A 16,260-nucleotide genomic window follows, 5' to 3' on the forward strand; every position below is an offset into this window, starting at 1 on the left:
GTGCCATACTTCCCCGCCTGTTTATCAGTGACAGCATCTCTTCCGCATTGCTTCTCCTGAAAGGTGGGGAGGCTTTGCTTTGCCAGCAGCGTGTGCTCTGTGATTTATTGGAGCTCGTTGCAGGCCTTGGGCTCCTCTCCTCTCCGATCGGTTGTGGAGGATGGCTCTGTCACTGTGTGAACTCAATAGTTCAGGCGCACGGAGCGTTTGTGTCTGTGCTAATTTTCCACGGTCCCCCCCTTTCCAAACACACATACAAACGAGCGGGCACCGCAAAGCATGTGCCTGATACAACCACAAATTACCAGCATGCGCACACATGCAGAAACACCAGAGCATGCTTGATGAAAGGTGTGGGTCAGGACTTATGTAGGGGAGTGTATAAGGTGTAAGACTAATTATCACTGCTGGTGAAATAATCAGCTGTGTAAACTGCAGCCAAGCAGAAACACTTGGTTTATAGTTCACAGGATACATAAATTCTAAACCCGCTCAACTCTTGTCTCACCTCCTTAAAGCCGAGTTTCCAGTTTACTCTTCAGTCTGTGGTCATTACGTACAGCAAAGAAGACTGAGTGTTTAAATCTTGCAGATGCATGGTGGTGACTGTAATCCAACAGAAGGTAGTCTCATCTTATTTTACTTGAGCAGATTTTAGATATAAATGTAATAAAGGTGCAAAGAAATTGTTATAAGCTTCTGATTTAAGTTGCCAGAATTATAGCTTGCATTCTTAGACGCTGAATTTACATAGAAGAGTGACTGGAGACTTTCAAACAAATCTCTTGTACGAGTAGTCCTTTTTCTGCTCTGGAGACTCTAAAAGTTGGAGGTCCACTTTAACCAGAACCTGCACAAGGTGGCTGACGCTGCTCCCCTTGTAGCTCGCTAAGGCTGCAGATCAAAACAAAGTCAACAAGATGCAGTGCAAGATAGTGGAGGTGCAGTTCATCCATGGGATAATGAAGTTATTATTGTGGTGATATTTATTGTTACAAATCTTAATTTGAGAAAGTGTGTACGTGCCTCCTTTCGTGTTCACACACACTTGGATGCACACGTGCTCTCATCCTTTCCCTCTCCTACCACACATACTGTCTAATTGTGCAGAAAACTACAAGATGATGATTTTTATGGCTTGAAACAACTATAAGTGCTTTAGATTTTTGACTTGGTGAGCAAACACCTCATGCAAGTTTATTCTAAATGGACCATAAACTTAATTCTGAATTGTACCAGAATGCAAGAAGGACAATCAGTGAAACCTGAGCCATTTTCAGACACAAACTCTAAACAATGTCCAACGTGTCCTTTCTTACAAACACAGCAGCAAAAATCTGACTATTATAAGAACTCTGGTTAGATTGTGATGGAGGGCACGGGACGAGCACACCACTTTGAGTCTGCAGGCTGATTACTCGCACATATTCTTCAAGTTATAAAAAGTATCACACAGACTTTGTCGGAATCCCATTTAACTTCTTAGTCTACAGAATTACACATTTGCATCCTGACACACAGCTTCACAAGGTAATGCTGAGAAAAATGTACTCTGATAAACTTTAAAGCACAAGTTCTATTCAAATATACCAACAAGCTTAAGCTCCACTGCTCACTGACATTTTTGTGGTGGTGCATCAGATCCACTGAGGGGGGAAAATCTTACCGTCAGCAGGGCTCAATCCTCGGGCCGCTGAGATCATAGAGAGGGTGGGACTGCTGTGTACTGAGCGTAGGTAGTGCTCCATGTGAGGGCTGACATACGGATGTGGAGGGCTGAATGGTGACTCGCCGGTCCCGGCTGCCGCGTGAGGAGACAGGCGAATCAGCGAAATATCTGAGATGACTGGACTGCCCGTCAGTCCAGGAGGCCTGTGGAAAGGAAGTAAAAATTGGACAAATATAAATAGCGGTAGAAAGATTTAGAGGCAGAGTGGATTAAGGGAAGGCGCAAGACAGACTGCGAGAGATCAAGGGAGAGAAAATAGAGTGCGTTCATTTGAATATTAGCATTGTTGTTATCTCCTGAATGATCTCCAGTGGTATGTTCATAGACATGCCTTAACTTTTGTGTCTTCAGTCCAAATCCATTTACACCCTTTCCCCTCCCCAGTCACACAGCTAATACATAATAATCTCCATTTGTTCACCTTCTCCCATTAAGCCCTAAAGCTACAGACAAGTTGAGACCAGGACTTCAACTGCAACGCTACGATGAAGTGTGTTGTATCTGTTCGGGTGGGCAAAACTGCTGGGTGTCTCAAATCAAGTATTACAAGGAGTGTGATAAGAGGACACAAGCAGATGCTTAAAACCTTAAGTGGTTCCCTGTAGCCACATTCCACATTCGGCTCGAAGTTTGTCTGAAGTTCTCCGTCAGCCTGCCGGTCAAATTGGCCTATACAGTAAATTTGTTACCTGTGGCAGGTAATTGGCAGCTGTGCTAGCAAGAACGCAGACAAGTAGGTGTTGTAATCCTGAGCTAGATAAAACTGTCTGATAGCCGCTGGCAGTACGACACAGCCCTTTGAAGGGGCACTAGTATTTATGTCGGCCAAGTTTGCTTTAGGCATGACAAGTGGCTTGTTTTTCCCCTGAGTGTGTGGTACGAAAACCTGGCACAGATCCAGCCCTCAGAAACACACTTAAGCCTAAGCAATGATTACTAAAATGCTAAATAAAAGAGGGTGGTTATGTTACTAGCTAGTAAATTGTCCATCAGTATGTTGCAGAAATCAAAGTGAGACCCTGTATCCACTTGTTTTCGTGAACGCCGAAGAAGGCATTGGAAAAGTTTCATTCTCTGTGATCACGTGGGAGCATCGCAGCCATAGGTCATCAGTCATTCATACTACAGTCAGGACAGAAACAGGCACTGGGAGGAAGCTGTGGGTAATAACTGTAAGACAGCCCTGAAGACAGCGGGGTCCTCCCTTTCTTAGAAATGACCAGACTAATGACTCACTAAAACTGTCAGCGAGTTTGAGGAGGGCCTTGCACAATGAGTCGGAGCAAGAAATGATTAAAGTTTTGGCCACCATAAGGCTGCTTTTAACCTTCTAACATCCCGCAGGTCTTCAGCAACCTATCTGTGGTTAGAGTTGGGCTTTTTTGTTGCTGTTGTTTTAGCCACATACTAAATAAGCAAATTTTGTTGGCTATAAACTATACAATGTTATATAAGATTTTCCATTTGGGTGGTCCGATTAAGCAAGTGTATAAAAAGGAGTGGTGTGTAACTGAACACTAACCCCAGATGAGTTGCCAATGACCTGTTGGATGTTAAGAGGTTCAAACTGAATGTTGAAATGTTCCCATTTGGTCATTTTGTTCCCATATTAGGCCTTACTTTACATGTTCAAGTGTGTGATTGAAGTGATTTTATGCTGGCCTTGTTCAAATCTGTCAAACATTACACGCTAAATGCCTCGAGTTAGCTCTCTCGTTCACATAATCTTCTCGTTTTCAGTTAAATGCATCTGTCAGCAGCACTCACTAGAACAATTCGAAGTAATAAAAATAACAGAAATGCTCTCTTTACGAGTGACGGCAAGCAAACTCTGACATTTCAGCATCTCCATGGCTGTTGTGTGAACAAGTGAGTGTTTATATGTGTGGTTTTGACTTTTGGCAGCATTGACTGCAGGCTGGGTACACATCGTGTGTGTGTGTGTTAGGAATGGTTAATCTTTTATAGAGGTATAACCTAATTTATCAAAAGTTTATGGCATAAATCAAAGTTAATGAGGAAAAAATCAAAAATCAGGCAGGATTTGATGAAATGAATGTGACTGCTCCTGTTTGAAACTCCTTTCTGTGGCTATGAAAGGTGGGCCAGGGACCTGGTAAGGCTGAGACGTCCCCCTCACCCCATCCTCCCTTCAGAATTTCCCTGCTCAGTCTTTCTTTCAGTGTATCTGTGCAGCCGCCAACCTGCACCCGGGCCCAGCCCTGCCCAGGCCCTCGCTCCATTTCCAGTAAGCGCCTGCAGACTGCCGGCCTTGTATGAGGGCCAACTTTCTGCCGTCCCCTACAAACAACCATAAAGAGCCCTCTGTTCTGGACGGGAGGGGAGAAGTGAGAAGAAACAGACGCTCCATACACAAAAACACGCTTTGCCCGATCTGCCTGTAAACAGCATACAGAGAGGCTGGCACTGCCTCCTCAGATTAGTGCCTGGGTGCTTCACTGAAGGACTACCTGGGTAAGCTGGCACTGGTGCTGTCTCAGAGCGGACTCAAAGTCCATCATAGTAACTGGGAATCCCAGCCTTTAGCTAAATAAAAAGGCAATCCAATGTGTCCTGAATGGACAGAACAGTAAAAATACCTGCCTCAATGCAACACAGGACTCTGCTGAGCATGTTGCATCTGTACCTCCATCCTGGATCGAAGCTGAGTCCATAATGAAACATAGTCAATTTCATTTAGGTCTCATTAAATCTTAAAATATAATAGTTTATATTCTATCTGCAATAGAGGGCAGATATCCAAGCCAAAATCTGCAGATATCTGACAGTTTTTGTTTATGGATACAAATGCATTAAATTAAAAACTACATAAAGATGATAACTGATGGTTTCAAGCACTTGTTTTACCTACTTACCTGCAACCAAAGAATGCAAACATGATCAGAACACGAATAAAGTTAAAGCACAAAGCTTTTTAGTACTAAATATCTCAGCCACTGATGCTGCACAGTCATTTGTAGGTGTGTCTTTATGTTTATAGACATAAGGTCAAATGAGCTGCCTTTAATTGTAACCACAGTGTGTTTTCACTGTTGTTCACTGAATGCAAAATCAAAGTTTCAAGTGTGAACTTCAACCCATCCTCTTCCACTTATCCAGTTCAAACTTGATTTGAAAATAAATGTATTTAATTCCGGTTATAATAAAAATGCCAAACTCTTTATTCTCACCTATTTTCCCACATTTTACTTTAAACCTTTATCCATCAGCAAAGTTATTTGTTTCTTGGCTGACAGCAAACCCGCGTGCTGACACACAATACTCGAACTGCAGTAAATCACTCAAACAGCCAAAGAGTGTGTATGAGGCCATGATAATAAGGTGAAATTTACTGCCCCTGCCTGTCAGGTGGTTGCAAATAATAGTCTTGCTTGGCAGGTACCATTATTGAAGCCTTGTCAGTCCACCCTTTTTCTGACAAGATGTTACTTGAAGTCTGTGTGTTTTCCCGAGGCTCCAATCACAGAGGCTTAATAGCAAGCTCTCCGAGGAGCTCTGAGCTCTGGAGGAGCCCTGCGTCTTAATCAGGAGCTGCCACTTAAAGAGATTTCCATCATACCTGAACACTATGGGTGGCTACCCAGTGGAAATAGACTAAGAAATGGAAAACAGACCTAATATAGATGTCTTGTCATTTGTCCTGGTGATGATGATACTTGAGGAGAAAAAGAGACAGAGGGATAGGAAGCCAGTGTGAGCCAGTAGATGACATGCTTTCAAGCAGGTAATTGCTATTTGTCTCTGTGTTCTGTACTGTGTGATTACATGCTCTCTGTTGTTCCATTGTTAAAACGCTGCTGTGAGAAAAAGTGATTTGGACAAGGTACGGCTTGTTGAGCATATGAGTAAGTGCATACCACAGAGCATGTACATTACAGCGCTGGTGGTGGCAGATTTCACTACGATTAGTTATGAAGTAAAGAAAAGTGGATCGTTTTTACGGGCCAGAACAGTTCCAGTCCAATATCATACAGAAACAATAAGTTAAGCAAACATGCTCTTTTTGCTTTGGTCTCCCTTCAATTTCAGCCTTTAAACACAAATGTGAAAAATTTATAGTTTTTATTAAGACTGTGGGGTCAGATGAATTTATTATGTCAGACTTTCACAAACCAACAACCCAACAGGCGCTGATTGGTCAAGTGTGCGGAGGTAAAAAGTGAAAAGATTAAACTGAACAGAAATATACTTGTTCTGACTGTTAAAGGATTTGAGGGAAACCCTGTTTAATTAAGAGGACCCAGAACTCAAAAAGAGCCATTCAACCAATCTGATAAATCTCGAACAAGAATGAATGTCTCCATCTGGACTGTCTGAGCAAATAAAGATTCTGAAAATGATCAGTTTTCTTTACCAAAGGATGCTTTCTGTGTTCCCGGGGAGGTCACATAGAGTCAGCTCCCCTTCTGACTCCCTGCCCTTTTAGCTGCCCAACAAGTTAGTGTTTGCCTCTCTGGCATTTTCCCTACTGGCTCAGGGTGGGATGAATTATGATGCACCACACTCCCTTCTGTACTTCTGGGCAGCCAAGGCGATCAAGATAAATCACCATGCTGCCCCACAGGGGATGTGGTGAGATCCTGCCTTGGATGTTTTTGGGGCCCTGATCAGGATGCTGAGGATTTGGAGCTGATGTGATACTGCACTCCCTGAGAAGCATGCACTGTGCACACAAAGGAGAGGCCTTGTGGAACTATGTCAGACGATTGGATAATAAACTAAAACGAGATGGGATTTTACAGTGGGTAATTATCCATTATTCGGCTCCGCTACTGTCACATACCATTTAGTCTTTTCTGAGTGTAAGAAAATTACACTGAAACCATGCGATAAACCGTGCAAATTTCAGCCTATTGATTCGCAGCATCCCGCTCTTTTGATTGATGGCTCTCTTGTCTTTTCAGCCGCACATTCCTGGCTGCAACTCAGGGGAGCCTCCGAATTCAAACATGAGCCGTGACAATGAGTAGGTCCTGGAGCCAACAAGAAACAACACAAGATACCAACATGTCTGTCAAAACCACCGAAAACTAATCGACGGAGTCGAAAATCCAAAGTCCACCCTACCCCGCCTCGCCCCATGTTACCCAAACCAAAACAATGAAGGGCAAAAAAAACAAAACAACAGCAGCCCAAATGGCTCATGTGTAAACTGTATTTAATCAACACATTCCGAGCTGTGGGGCTGCGGGCCGTCAGCAGGCTGATTGCCTGGTGAGCAGCACCACATCTGTTTGTGTACAGGGGCGGTGTAGGCCACAGCTCTGCCACACAAAAACCTTGGGCATATTTCAACTTTTCAGTGCTGCAATTTGCCCCCAACTGCTTCCCAAAAAGCATAAATACAGGCTGTGGAATGAGCGGGGGATCTGTTTTTCTCATCCACGGCGTTGTCATTGAGGTTCTGGGAACGGAAGGCTGGATTTCAGATGCTAATTACTCGGTCAAACGTACTGGCACGGTGGCTGGCTCTCCTGGCTTGTGGGTTTGCACAGAAGATGCACATATGCAGCAAACAGCACACAAGTACTGTATCAAAGTCCAAGTTCTACTGTCCGCCCACCAGAAGCTCTTCCTAATGTGTTTCAGAGCCAGCTCGGATATGGCACGGAGACCACAGTGTGACGGTTGCTACTTTTAAATTTTTGGACCAAGCCTTTAGAAATTTGCTGAAAAATGCACATGACATTGAAAGCCTGCATAATTAATAGAAAGTTGATACATACTTGGCCTAGACACTGTTTTATAACAGTCTTTTGTTCTCCGGAGATTCGAGCAAAGGATCACTTGTGTGATTCCAATGTAGCCAATGTAGATCACAATACCAGCTTGCACAAATATCCTAAGTGACTGCAGCAAGGAGCAGGCAGTGTAATGTGTTCAGCCCTGCGATACCTACAGAATCACAGGATGGAAGAAGTACTGCAGGATGGCAGCTTTTATAGAAAGGCCTTCAGACCTCATTATGTTATATGCAAACAGTAATGAAGGATCCATCAAAAAGGATGCGCAACGCTGACACTCGGGAACCATCGTGACCGACGAAGTTCCACCACCAGGTGCCCTGCGCCGACGGCCTGCTCCATTTCTCCAGTACGACATGCGGTAATTAGGTGAATTTGGTGCGGGCCGGGCAAAGACAGCTAGATCAAGGCCTTGATGAATTAGTGGGAGCAATCTGACAAAGTCACATCACATTAATCACAACAAACCGGGTGCAGAGCCACACTCTTGCCCCCCTCCTTTCTCTCGCTTTGCTAGTGATGAATAGCTCTGCCTGCACTGTGTATCACCTGATCTGGCTGAATTTAAATGTAACAGCACAATTCCCACAAAACCTCTATTGATCTTATTCCTGGGTTCCCTTCTAGGGTTCGAATATTTTAGATAAGGATGAAGGCGTGGTAATGTTAAGCAGGCCAGAGTTTTATGGTACGCTACACTCATAAGTCACAAAATAAATGAATCTTTGTTTTTAGGTCAGGTTAGAATACATGTGGTAAAAGTGAGGGGAAAAAAACTTCCACCCTGTTATAACAAACCATTCAATCAGTCAGTGCTCTTATTTTCATTTAAAGGATACAACAAAGATGTTGCTGTGTTGCAGAAACACTTTCTTTCAATGTTTGGACCACTTTCTTGGTAGAGCTAAGTCCTAAACCATGGTCCACGAGGGCAGATACAGAATGACACATTCACAATTTTAAAAGCCATCTAGTAGACTGGATTAGATTCTTTGATGGGGTGATTCTCTTGACCGTGTCTGCAGTGGCAGCTGGCTTTACTTTCAAATTGCTCGTGACGTCCCACGTGTTACGCATACATAACACCAAGATACCTACGGTATATTTTTTACTGCCACAGCTAGACTGCTGGATGGAGTGGTGGTGAGATAAACCAACTGACATGTCACACTGAGACAACTTTACATATCACCAAGTCCTCCAACTAAATCACACTAGTCGTTTGTTTAGACTGGTAGCCTTTTACAACATGGAAAACTCTGAATGTGAGTTTTCCATGTTGAACTCCATCCACAGGTGATGACTTACTGAGCTAATGTAGTTGCACTGTGTAAAGAGTTATTACGGCTTGATGATTCATGTGATCTAAGATAACGAGCCTTGTTATGAGCAAGCGTTTGTGTTTGTTTCTTTTTGTTCTCTGCTTATTTTCAGCCCTCCTTAATAGTATGTATGTCTTGTATTTTTCTCTTTTTTTAAAAGAATATAAATAGAATACAAGTCCTTTTAATTTGGGTTTGTTACACAGCATGATTCCCAAACTTTATGACAAGCCCAGGGACATAAGCTGTAACTGTGAACCATTAAGAGCCAGAAAAATGTTATGACTTTACCCCATTTTACCTGTTTAGCTGATATTCACTTACTAAGACTCCGCTACTAATGCCACACAGAATGTGTTGGCTATTAGACATTGAATTAAACATTAAATTTCTCCCAACCCCCATAGTTGGCTGGAAATAAAGTGTTTCAGAGGACATCAATAGATACCTACCCGTGCATTGAATGGAGTGGGTGTGGCTCATAATGGTACCGCCCCTCGTGGTGCCGCATGTCAATCGGGATAGGTGTGTGAAAAGTGGGGAAAAGGTGGTGCGCCCCTGCAAACACAAAAGACAGAAAAATGTTAGAGAACAGCATTTCTTAACGCTCGCCGAAAAACTGGAATACAGTTACTGATTAGTGGCCGCTCCATTTTACAGTTCCCATAATGCAGGAGTAATTAAAACCGACCCATATGTGCCTGAAGAACCTTCATTAACTGCTCCCTCTCCGCCCAATAAGACCAAAGCAAGTTTTACACAACAATGAATGCTGCTTTATGTGTCAGACCAAAAATGCACGAATCTGCCATTTCCTGCCATAAATGCTCTGATGGCTCAAGGGAAGTCTCATTAGAACAGCTGTTTTTCATTAATTACTGTCATTAGAGCAGCAGATCATAGGAAACTTTACCGTCATGATTTAAGGAGGAGGAGAGGTCTAATCACACATAAAGGCTGGCTAATTCTCTCCACTTTAAAATGTTTACATCTCAGATCTTTGATGGAGAAAAATATGCCGTATCTCAGCGGGACTTTTTGTGAATCTGACTGGCAAATCCAGTTGTTTGTTCACTATAAGAGGAAAAAGACAAAGAGCTGTGCAGCAGAGTTCTGTCCTCACAAGGACAAGTAAGCCCAAGACCAGAAGGGTTAAAGGTCAAAGCAGATCATTATCTCAGCCTAAGAAAAACACTGGCATCAAGTGTCAGGAGGAAACTGGTGTAGCACCAATGGGATGCAAAGCAATATTCACACATGTTCAGCCCAAATTTAACCAGTGCAAGAACGTCTTCCTCACTTTGTTTCACTTCTTAAACTTACTAAACTTTTTATTTTTAGTTCTGCAGTTTCACCTGTTAGTGAAAAATGGTTTTTTTAAACTTGCCGTGACAGCAGCTGGGAATAATTAGTATTTATGGGTTTTGTTTTTTTGTATTTTTAAGAAAAAGAGCAACAGTTGTGTGTATAGTGTATAAATATAATATCATTTCATTCAGTGTTTGCATTGTTAACAACACCTTTCTCTATGAGATGTGCCTCAGGTGTGCTAATTCACTTTAGCCATCACTGTGAAAACAAGGTGTGTAACAGGACTCTGTGCCTGCAGGCTATGGCTAAATACTGGATGTTGTTTTTAGGTGACGGCAGTTACAAAGACAGACATTAACCCTAATAGAGCCTTTTGTTAGTGTGACTGAGGCAATCATTGTGATGTTGCACCATCTTGTTCTTGGTTAATTTGGATTGGTTCCCTGAAGGCAGCTCTGAACTGTATAACATTTGACAGGAGTGGAATTTTTTTAAGACCACGCATTAACGCTCAGCGATTATTTTACCCTTTGAAAACAGACTTTAGACAGGCCCGGTTTTACTGAGGCGTTGCCCTAGTGACGCTGTTGAAAACATGAAATTAAGAGAAGAATTTTTAACTGCAGTGCAGCACACCCATATCTCAAATTTTATGGCTCAGAAATTGTTTTAAAAAATGCTCAATTTTTGGTGAATTAAATTCTTGGATTTTATTAGGCTCTTACTTTGCACCAATTAGCATGTATATGTATCTCTCCCATACGGTCTATGGATATGGCTTAATATCCAGGCTAGCTAGCAGATGATAACACAGAACTCATCTCATCTGTCATCCAAATATAGTTAGTCTGGCTCCCAGAAACCAACATGGTGGCAGTCAGTAAAGCTAACGAGACTTTACCCTCTGGTTCCAACTGACATTTTAATGTCCTGATGTCTATGCCATTGTAATAATGTAGTCAAAATAAAGCAGCCACACATATACACATGTTCTATACTGTGCTACAAGATTTTCATTTGTAAAAAATTAGCAAATAATAAAAATTATTAGTTCAGAGAGCAGTGAAAAAAAACCCCTGTAGGTTTTATTAATCACTGAATGTGCCCAGAACAGTGAGACCTGATCTAGAAGACAAATTGAGTTGTAAAACTCTGTCTGGTGCCTCTTCTCCTCCTTGAACTGTAAAGGCCAAGGGCTTGTTGTTTCTATTGAGACCTAAGTTGCTGGTTCTCAGCCACTGACCCGCCTTCATTTTATTTATTTATTTATTTTTGAGCAAGACGGTCAGACAAATCCAAGTCAGCTTCTGGTGAACAAGCCAAAACAGGCACCCAGTAAGAGAGAGAAACGTAGAGCTGGGGAAAAGAAGTTTGAGCTTTGTTTCACAAGTGGAGCCAGAAGTTGGTGATTTGTGTGAGGGGTGCCCCCTGCTTGTGCTTCCTGGCACATCTCTGGTGAAGAGGATGATGAAGCTTACTTTTTCTTTACTTATTATATTTTGTGCGGTTCTGCAAAGCTAATGTACAGTGATTAAGTCTTTTTGGATAATGTATCACATTCTACAGGAAGAAGTCTTGGTGTTTCTTCTGTAAGGACTAATGCCCAGGACATTAGAGAAAATACATGCACAAACACTAAAAGAACCAGCACCAAGCAGAAGCTCCAGAGGCTGCATGAAGCCTCTCCCCACCCCCTCCCAGGATGGTGCTGCTGGATGTGGGGGTTATAAGGGCTGAGCAGGACCTTCCATCACCCAGACAGCTGCATTGTTTGCTGGGCTGCAGGGACAACTACCGACAGGTACACGGCTGGGACGATTCACACGCCTCAGCTTCTTGATTTACCGTCCGTCTGTCCCCTTTGGGCGTGCTGGCATGTGGGGTTACTCCACCCTGGGCTTCATATAGCCAAAACTGTGTGGATGGCATTAGCACAGTGTCCCAAAAGCAATCAGTGTGCCAGAGACATGGAGGATAAAATAATCACAGTGACAACTTTAGATTTGCTTACACAGCAAGATTGTACCATGGATTTACTGCTTAAAATGTGATTTATTCACATTTATTTATTCAGATAGAAGCCTTTGTGTATTTTAACTGCATTGTGGTTTCTGAGTGTTTGCACAAACACACATTTAGTGGATCTCTGACATCACAAGTGTTTTGCTTCTGCTGTGTCATTGCAAACAGTTTAGAACTCAGCATCTAACATTATATATAAAAGCACATACCATGGAATAGCCGTAGGATTGTGAGTCAACTATTTTTATTATAGCATTCATTATCATTCTCAATATGCAATAAGCGTGTCGTGCACAGAGCACTGAGGGACTTTTGTTTTGGCACAGTCTTATGCAACACAGTCCCACTGGAGACTGGAAAATAGTTAGGACATTTGGAATATTAAGTTGTGTTCCCCTTTTTATTTTTACTCACCTGAATATGATCTTTTATCAGATCGGTCTCATATCTACTTATTCACCGTTTAACAGTTTTCCACTGTTAAGGATATAACAGTAACACGAGTGACCACATGATTTATTAATAGAATTGTATGATTGAGTTTCAAAAAGATCATATGTGTTAAAATGCAATCGTTGCCAGTTTAGAGTTGTTTGCCAGGATTTACATGTCCCACTGAACCCCTCACAAACAAACACTAAACAAACTTCCTATTAAAATACTAAAGTTACAAACTATCGTGAACAAACATCCATTTTCATGCCGTGAGACCCGGCTGTCTTATCTCATGAATCAAACCCGGCCACAGGGACTTTTGACCTGGAGTCGTTTTCAGTCTTCACATCTGCTCTGAACTCTGGTAACATGTTTGTTTTAAAACTGAACAAATCTTTGCTCCCCCATGACCCCCATAAGAAGGCTCCAGACATGCTAAACATCCTGCCAAGCAGCAGGAAGAGCCCCACATCCATCCCTTCTTTTTAGTTTGCATCTTGAATCCTCGGTTTGATCTCTCACTAAAGACAATGGCAGGTGTTCGATATCAACAAAGGCTACTTCGAGTCTCATGACTCAGGGGAGGAAGAAGGAAAAGCACTTTTGCATTATGAAGTCCCAGATCAGGACTACGCTGAAGTGGAGAGCGGAGTGGGTTCATATCTTTGAGGAAGTACTCAATGATAATAATAATAATAATAATACCCTGAAAGGCCAGAGCAGGCCAGGAATAATTTTCAGGAAAAAGGCTTCTGTTGTGCTTTGATAGAAAGAGGCGGGGAGAAAGATGGGGGGGAGAAAGCAGAGGAGTAGGAGCGGTGGGGGTGCGCGATTCAGACAGGAAATTCCACTAGAAAAAGTTGGCCCGAGTCCTAACTACACAGCACCGTGCCAACGGCTATACACAAACGCTCATGTGCTTGCATACACACTCACATTCACAATTACACACACAGACACTGATTTGTTCTGCAGTTCGGTCTCCGTAAGCAGACGTCCAGAAAGTGACTGAGACAAACGTGCCGCTCGGAGCTTCAACAGAACTGCCCTTTTCAAACACACACACTGCAGCAAGTGCTATGCTCAAGGTTAATAAAAAAAGTGTGTGTTTAGCCTAATCCGGGAATCCTGCAGTACACACACAACATGAAACCTGCAGGTTTAATTTGCAAGACTTCGCTTCCTCTAGGGCAGTACATGGGCGAGTGATGGCGACAGAAGGATTAGAGGCTTACAGGAGAGCACGAAAACCACTGCCATGTTTAAAAGGAAGTCTTAACAGGGTGGCTCTTTACTTTTAACTACCCTCAGGGAAGGTAAAATGATACCTTTTTTATTGATAGGGGGATTCTGGGCAGAAGGTAAGTGGATTAGGCCAGTGGTCTCCGTAATGACACAAGATGGTTTGAGCGGAAATTCATTAGTCCCTGTGAACTCCTGCTAAGTCTGTAGATGTTATGGTGTACACACCAAAACGCTCGCAGCCTGGAAGCACTGACACAATTGTTTTCCAGAGGTTTTGAATCATCAGTGTAACTATGTTATGGAACATCAGGATATTGGATATTTCAAACGAAATAATGTCCAGTACAGGTTAGATTTGTTGCTGGATCCTAATACTTCTGTACTGTAGACTAAAGTTTTTTTGGTTGGACAATTTAGTCAGTTTTGATTCTTGGGATCAGATAATATGCAGCATTTAAAAACTTCTGCTAATCGTATGGTTTGTTTGTAATCCCTAAAGCTGGTTAGAAAAAAAAGAGGAGGGATGTAATAATAGGTTGGTCAAATTACATTATCAGCTTTCAGCTCTGTTTGGGTCTCCAAGTCCTAAAAATATAGCAAGGCTTTTATAATAGGTTCCTGTTTGTTGAACTGAAACTGAACCGAATCAGGGGAACTGCAGTACTGACCAGAACTGCTCTACATATGAATCATGCGCATCTATCAGAAATCTCTAAAGTTGAAGCTGAAGGATCCTTAGGTAGACTTGACAAAAACGGTTGAGCTGGGTCCTAAACTTTGCTGATCAGGATAGTGATACAAGAAAAAGCTGGTGAGGCTCAGCGAAGAGCTGCTACAAACGGAGCCAACTGAGGTGGTGCAGCATCTGAGCAGGATGATTCCTAGATGGCTCCCAGGAATTTCAATGGTACTGGGAGGAGGCCTGAAGCATACTGGGCGATTATGTCTCTCAGCTGCCTTGGTAATACCTCAGTGTCCATCCCACCAGAAGAAGAACTGGAGGAAGGGTCTGAGGAGAGAGATGTGTAGGTACGGTGTTGATACTGTTGCCCCCATGACCCAAACCAAGATAAACAATAGACAGTTGGATAATTGTTTATATTAAAATTTCTGTAAATAGGCTGACATCTATTGATATTATTTTTTTTATGATGTACTGTGTGCATGTCAGTGAGTGATTAAAATCTTAACAAGTCTGTTGCTGATCCTGTGTTTATGTCTCATTGCCATGACACCCCCACCCCCACATATGCTGAATCTACTCGCCCAGACCTCTGCTGCCTCCGATCCTGTCCCGGCGTGTTTACAGATCCCTCTCAGGCCCAGCTGGCTCCTCTCTGCTGTGATTAGTCTCTGTCAGTTCAGCACGTCTGCTTCGGCCAATCACTCCTCAGTCTTAGCTTTAACCCCACGAACCCACCACCAGTATGATCCATCACCTGGGCTACAAGGTGCTGCACCGCCTCCCCTAATTGTTCTAAAGACTGAGCTCTACCAAGACCTTACCTCACCTGGGTTGCCATTAGCTACTGAGCTAATATCTCTCTTTGGTGTAAAAGAGGTGCTGAGGGGAAACAGGAGCAATTTTGTCAGTTTTACCTCCAGATTTTTTCCAAATTTCCATTTTTAGCTCTTTTTCTAAAGAACACTGGCTACATTTTTGGCTCTCCACCCACTGAGACTTATAATGGACTAAAAACACAAATATGATATGCACCACTAAGCCTGAATCGTGAGATTTAGCAGGATTTGGTGTATCCTGTGCTAACATTCAGGTAGCCTACAGCAGGCCTCTCTCTGAAGACTGATGGGGTGTCGGGATAATCAGCTTCCTGTACAGACTTCTGATTTATTGCCTGGTCACTTTAGAGCACAGGTGTGAGGCAGATCAGGTAATTAACACACTGGGTTTGTCACCGTTCTGTAGGTCAGGAGGATGTAAGGAAAAACCGGAAGGCCCCCTGTAAATGTGTTTAACATCCAATGGAGTGATACTTGACATAATGAGGTGTCGCGACCACATTTTCTGCTTTTCCTACTTATCAAAAACTGGGTTTATGCACGACCTCTGTCCGGTCCAAACAGCGTTAGCAAGCACCAATCAAGCCAAGTAACCTCAAATGGCAAGAGCTGGCAGGAAAGCTTTGTCTGTCTCCCATGAGCCCTTTAACCTCTCATACACAGCTGATGAAGAGGCTGCCAGTTCACACAAAGAGCGTCCTCAGCGGTTCTATGACAGCATCCTTTACCCAAAAGCAGCCATCCGACCCCCCTGAATTACAAACTGGGCTTTTTTCTTTAAAGGAAAGAAGGGGAAAGACAGAGGAAGTGCCCAAAATGGCATACAATGTGTGGGAGAAGGAGGCAGCGGACATCAATCTAAAGCTGTCCCAGCTGGGGTTCACCCCGAGGTGAGGTGTCCCCCATGGGT

General features: G+C 42.9%; 1 protein-coding gene across 1 annotated transcript in view; it reads right to left on the minus strand.

Moving 5' to 3' along the window:
* The window catches only part of gli2a (GLI family zinc finger 2a), an 83,689-nt gene that overhangs the window by 26,990 nt on the left and 40,439 nt on the right, over nucleotides 1-16,260 (minus strand). The window contains exons 3-4 of the mRNA XM_085434426.1: nucleotides 9,269-9,374; nucleotides 1,667-1,872 (exon numbers count right to left, since the gene is read on the minus strand). Coding sequence (XP_085290552.1) covers nucleotides 1,667-1,872; nucleotides 9,269-9,374 — 312 coding nt within the window. The remainder of the gene's footprint in view (nucleotides 1-1,666; nucleotides 1,873-9,268; nucleotides 9,375-16,260) is intronic.

The sequence above is a fragment of the Copadichromis virginalis genome, linkage group LG16, assembly GCF_057382275.1.
Source record: "Copadichromis virginalis isolate Kocher_CV1m ecotype Utaka linkage group LG16, C_Virginalis_male_GT1.1, whole genome shotgun sequence".
Classification (NCBI taxonomy): Eukaryota; Metazoa; Chordata; class Actinopteri; order Cichliformes; family Cichlidae; genus Copadichromis; species Copadichromis virginalis.